Source organism: Macaca nemestrina, chromosome 1 (assembly GCF_043159975.1).
Source record: "Macaca nemestrina isolate mMacNem1 chromosome 1, mMacNem.hap1, whole genome shotgun sequence".
In the NCBI taxonomy this organism is placed as follows: domain Eukaryota; kingdom Metazoa; phylum Chordata; class Mammalia; order Primates; family Cercopithecidae; genus Macaca; species Macaca nemestrina.
Window position 1 is genome coordinate 201,880,690 of NC_092125.1, and position 6,000 is coordinate 201,886,689.

At 50.0% G+C, this 6,000-nt stretch overlaps 1 protein-coding gene across 2 annotated transcripts in view; it reads right to left on the bottom strand.

Annotated features, from left to right (window-relative positions):
• LOC105495212 (karyopherin subunit alpha 6) overlaps positions 1 to 1,195 on the bottom strand; it is a 65,998-nt gene extending 64,803 nt beyond the window's left edge. The window contains exon 1 of one of the 2 annotated variants that reach the window (XM_071096872.1): positions 1,089 to 1,195. In XM_071096872.1, the coding sequence (XP_070952973.1) occupies positions 1,089 to 1,092 (4 nt within the window). In that variant the 5' untranslated portion in view covers positions 1,093 to 1,195. Of the gene's footprint in view, positions 1 to 588; positions 1,008 to 1,088 lie in introns of those variants that run through there. The other variant, XM_071096877.1, reaches the window with a different exon arrangement.
• Positions 1,196 to 6,000: the final 4,805 nt, after the last annotated feature.

Sequence of the window (6,000 nt, forward strand, 5' to 3'; positions counted from 1 at the left end):
CTGCACTCCAGCCTGGGCGACAGAGCAAGACTCTATCAACAACAACAAACAGCAGTTACAAACTAGGTTTGGGAGTGTTCACCCTTGCTTAGCCACTGTATATGACCTTGGCTAAGTTACTTTACCTCTCTAAAGCTCAGCTTCCACATCTGTAAAATAGCAACAATGGTAGCATCTATTTCCTTAGGTTGTACAAATTAAGCAAAACAAGACATGTAAAGCAATCAGAACAATGCCCGCACGTAAAAAGAGCTTAGCAAATTTCAGTTTTTACTGCTGTAGAGGAATTACCACTGTTGGTTGTCTCTAAATCCAAAGACTTCGCCATGGTATTCTCTCTGAACAGAGGCCTTGCCAGCCGAAGTGCCCTCAGAAAGATCAACAGGTCGCTCCTTTTCTCCTTACCAGGGCCAGCCCAGAACCTAAAGTCCCCAACCTAAAGATGGCCAAGAGGACTTGGCCTTTGGTGTTCTACCATCACAAGGGATGCCACTATGAGCCCAACCGAACCACACTATTTCCGCCTTGATTCCGTTCTCCCGGCCTTCAGCGGTGCAAGCTGCCCTCGGCCTGGCTGCCCATGCTTACCGGCCTGGTGCTGGATCGCCTGGCGTCCCCTCACCAGAGGACTCCACCCCGCTACGTAGGTAGGACTTCCCTGAGTTCAGGGGAGCCACTGAATCCAGTCAAGACGCGCGTCGGCCAAACACAAGCCAGGAGAAAGCTACCTTAGCGCCGCCCAGGCCTGCCGCCGGGAGCCCGTCCCCCAGCCCCAGTCTGGGCGCAGGGCAGAGAGTAGGCCCCTTTCTATCTCCCAGGAACACGTGGGCTCCTGTCCGAGGCCACCATGTGGGGGGCTCCAGGCGTGCCAAGGTGTCCCCGGAACCAGCATCAAAAGACTGCTCCTAGCGCGGGCCCTAGCTCGGCCCAAAACTGGCAAGAGGAGCACTCCCGGCCTGACTTTTCCACTCAGACCTAGCTAGAGGGGATGCAGACATCTTCCGCAGACCGGAGACAGGCTCTCGCCAAATCCCAGGCCCCGACACTCCCTGAGCCCAAGAACCCTACTGCCTGGTTTCCTCACTCACCCATCGCGGCTCCGCTCGCTCACTTGGCGGCGGCGGCGGCAGCGACGGCAGCTTCAGCGGCAGCTTTCAGTAGACAATATGGCAGACCTGAAGGACGGCAGCTCGAAAGGGACAAACCACTTAACTCCAGGACGAAACGCGTTATTGGCCCAACCGCCTATCATTACACCGAAAGTGCGCACTTAAAGAGACCGCAGCCACTAAAGGTGGGGAGTGGAAATGAAATACCAAAGGAGTGGCTGGGAGGAGACTGGGAGGGATACCTACGAAAGTTAAGTGTGTCTAGGAGTTCCCAGTTGTTTCTGCTACTTTTTTTTTTTTTTTTTTTAATCGTGAAATTTCTTTCCCCTGAACTTTTTCCTCCCGGAAGCTTATCCCCCCCCCTTTTTTTTTTTTTGACACGAAGTCTCGCTCTTGTCCCCCAGGCTGGAGTGCGATGGCGCGATCTCGGCTCACTGCAAACTCTGCCTCCCGGGTTCAAGCGATTCTCCTGCCTCGGCCCCCGAGTAGCTGGGATTACAGGTGCCTGCCACCACGCCTGGCTAATTTTTGTATTTTTACTAGAGATGGGGGTTTCACCATGTTGGCCAGGCTGGTCTCGAACTCCCGACCTCAGGTGATCCCGCCCCCCCCACACACCCCCACCCCCCCACCCCCCCACCCCCTCACCCCCCACCCCCCCACCCCACAAAGTGCTGGGATTACAGGCTTGAGCCACCGTGCCCGGCCAGTTTATCCCTTCTTTTCATAGTTAAAATCAAACGGCTGGGCGCTGTGGCTCACACCTGTAATCCCAGCACTTTAGGAGGCTGAAGCGGGCGGATCACCTGAGGTCAGGAGTTCGAGACCAGCCTGCCCAACATGGTCTCTATTAAAAATACAAAACTTAGCCGGGCATGGTGGTGCGTGCCTGTAATCCCAGCTACTCGGGAGGCTGAGGCAGGAGAATTGCTTTAACCCGGGAGGCAGAGGTTGCAGTGAACCGAGATTGCGCCACTGCATTACAGATCTGGGCAACAAGAGCAAAACTCCATCTCTAAAAACAAAAACAACAGTCATAGACCCTGGGCTGAATATGAATAATGAATCATCTAGAGAGGGGAAGTGCCTTGCTCAATGAGGCTATGGAGAAAAGGAAATGAAGAGGTAAGACTAAACTCAGGTTTTCTGATTAGGCCTACACAGGTAGCCCTAGTTGAGGTTGCAATCTTATTGGGAGATGAGAAATAGAAAAATAGGGCTAGGTGTGGCGGTTCATGCTTGTCTGTAATCCTAACATTTTGGGAGGCTGAGGTCAAAGGATCACTTGAGGCTAGGAGCTCAAGACCAGACTGGGCAACACAGTGAGACTCCACAAAAAATAAATTAAAAGAAAAAAATTAGAGGGGGATGGTAATGCGCACTTGTACTCGGAAGACTGAGGCGAGAGGATCACTTGAGCCCAGGAGGTCAAGGCTGCACTGCCATGACTGTGCCACTATATCCAGGTTGGGTGATAGAGTGAGACTCTGTCTCTGAAAAAACAAAACAAAACAAAAACAAAAACAGAGAGAGAGAGAGAGAAAGAAAGAAAGAAATAGGCTGGACGTGGTGGCTCATTCCTGCAATCCCAGCATTTTAGGAGGCTGAGGCGGGCAGATTGCTTCAGCCCAGGAGTTCGAGACCAGCCTGGGCAACATAGCAAGACCCTTGTCTCTTAAAAAAAAAAAAAGAAGAAAAGAAAACAAAAACAATGAGACTTATGCAGTATAGTTGACAGAGTGATTTCATAATCATTATTTCATTTATCCTCACAGCAAGCTCCTTGAGGGCAGGGGTGGGTTCTGTATTGTTTACCACCGTATCTCCAGCACCCAGCACAGAATCTGGCACATTGTGTGTGCTCCATAAATAACTGTTGAATGAATAAACAAAGGAACGAACAGAAAATTGAGTTACACAGAGCAAGGGATATGATCTCCCCTTTTAGAGATGAGGAAATTGAGGCTCTTATTGTTCATATGCCTTTTGAATCATGGGACATATGGCTAGTACATATCAGGCCTTTCTTTTTCTATGACATGCCAGCCCTCCTGTCCCCCACCTCGACACACAGAGCCAGGCTATATCTTCAAGACATAGAGGGATCTATCTTCTGGACGCAGAATGAGGGCCTGTCACAACAAATTGCCAACTTTAGTTGTGTGCCTGGCCCATTTTCTTGCGGGAAAGAAATCAAAAGGAAAACTCTAGGATGAAGTTCAGGAAGGGGCACACTGTATTTCCCTTCCTACTGCCCCTGCTTACAGTGAGACCTCATCACTTTGCCCTGTTCTATATTGCCTGCCTCCTCTCTGGCCTCCTGCCTCCAGACTCTCTGGCTCCCACCCACTATCTCCTGAAAAGCAGAGACCTGTAATCCCAGCTACTGGGAAGGCTGAGGTGGGAGAATTGCTTGAGCCCAGGAGTTGAAGACCAGCCTGGGCAACATGGAGAAACGCTGTCTCATTAAAAAAAAAAAAAAAAAAAAAGGCCGGGCGCGGTGGCTCAAGCCTGTAATCCCAGCACTTTGGGAGGCTGAGACGGGTGGATCACAAGGTCAGGAGACCGAGACCAGCCTGGCTAACAAGGTGAAACCCCGTCTCTACTAAAAAAATACAAAAAACTAGCCGGGTGAGGTGGCGGGTGCCTGTAGTCCCAGCTACTCAGGAGGCTGAGGCAGGAGAATGTTGTAAACCTGGGAGGCAGAGCTTGCAGTGAGCTGAGATCCGGCCACTGCACTCCAGCCTGGGCGACAGAGCGAGACTCCGTCTCAAAAAAAAAAAAAAAAAGAAAAAAAAGCAGAAACCTTACAGTGTAACTCTTCTGCTTAGCAACTTCCTACTGCCTGCCCTTAGGTAATGCCCATTTTAATCTGGCACACAGACTGGTCCTTACCTGCTACTTGGGCTACTCCCCACCATGCAACGCAGGCTCCAACCATATTTGGAGAACCACTTTTCTTCAAATACGATCCTATCTTCTGATGTGCCTTTGCATATGCTGTTCCCTCTGCTTAGAATGCAGTGCCCTCCCTTCCCCACTTAGCCGTGAGAACTACTCACTTTTTTTCTTTTTTTTTTTTGAGACAAGAGTTTTGCTCTTGTTGTCCAGGCTGGAGTACAATGGCATGATCTTGGCTCACTGCAACCTTCGCCTCCCGGGTTCAAGCGACTCTCCTGCCTTAACCTCCTGACTAGCTGGAATTACAGGCATGCACCACCACACCCGGCTAATTTTTTGTTATTGTTGTTGTTTCTTTTTGAGACAGAGTCTAGCTCTGTCGCCCAGGCTGGAGTAAAGTGGCACAATCTCAGCTCACTACAACTTCTGCCTCCTGGGTTCAAGCGATTCTCCTGCCTCAGTCTCCCGAGTAGCTGGGATTACAGGTGCCTGCCACCATACCCAGCTGATTTTTGTATTTTTAGTAGAGACGGGGTTTCACTGTGTTGGCCAAGCTGGTCTCGAACTCCTGACCTCGTGATCCACCCGCCTCAGCCTCCCAAAGTGCTGGGATTACAAGCGTGAGCCACTACGCCCAGCCTAATTTTTGTGTTTTTAGTAGAGACGGGGTTTTGCCATGTTGAGCAGACTGGTGTTGAACTCCTGACCTCAGGTGATCCACCCACCTCAGCCTCCCAAAGTGCTGGGATTACAGGTGTGAGCCACCGCGTCTGACTCGGAGAACTACTCACTTTCAAGACCCAACTCAGCTATCAGCTCTTTGGGGAAGCCTGTCTTTCCAGATAGGGTACCTGTCCTCTCTGCTACTACAGGAAGAAATGGACACTAGTTTTCCTTAGCATTTCACACCCAAATTTGCTCATAATGTGTGTCCATTTCTCCTTGTTGTCTTTGGAAGGGACAGTATCTTCCTTATCTTTGTAACCATTCCAGTGTTCAGCACAGTGTCCACCTCAATAGAGGCACCAAAAATATTTGTTGAGGTGTGTGTCTCTCATATACCACTGTGAGCTTGTCTGCATACCTTATGGCCAAGAAGGGCTCAGGGAACATGGGCTGAATAGATGAGAATGGCTGAGTGTCCATGTGTCCTCTCCTTTCAGCCTAAACCCTCTATCCTATGCCCATAGGAGGCAGTGACCTTACAAGCAGCTGTTTCTACTCTAGCATGTGACCCTGCTCATACACCTTTGCTAGCCTAGGACTACTGGTCCTCCCTGATCCAGCCTCTGTTGACCTTTCCCACTCCACTTTTTTTTTTTTTTTAACTCTTCCTGCTCTAAGATCTGCATTTTGTTTACCTTCCCCGAAACACACCAGGATGCTCCAATCTGTGTGCTACTGCATGTGCACTATTACATTTGCCTGCTTCTCTAACTGAAACACCCTTTTCCTCTCTTGTCCACCTAGGAAGTGGCTAATACAATTCAGACTATCCCCTCCTCCAAGAAGCCCAGAGAAAATTAAACATTCTCTCCCCTCTGCTCTGCTGTACCTTGTAACTGTTGGGCTCATCCCAGTGTAGTATTACTTGCTTGTTCGTGTCTTGGCATCCTCACCATCTAGCATAATACCCAGTAAGGAGGGTCTCAGTGACTACACGCTGAGAGAATCAAGACGTCACCTTCTGCCAGGATAGTAGTGTCATCTTTCAGAGGTTTTTTATTTTTGAGATGGAGTTTCGCTCTTGTTGCCCAGGCTGGATCTTGGCTCTATCTTGGCACTGCATGATTGCAGTGGCACGATCTTGGCTCACTGCAACCTCTGCCTCCAGAGTTTAAGCAATTCTTCTGCCTCAGCCTCCTGAGTAGCTGGGATTATAGGCATGCACCACCCACCATGCCGGGCTAATTTTGTATTTTTAGTAGAGACAGGGTTTCTCCATGTTGGTCAGGCTGGTCTCAAAATGGTGACCTCAGGTGATCCACCT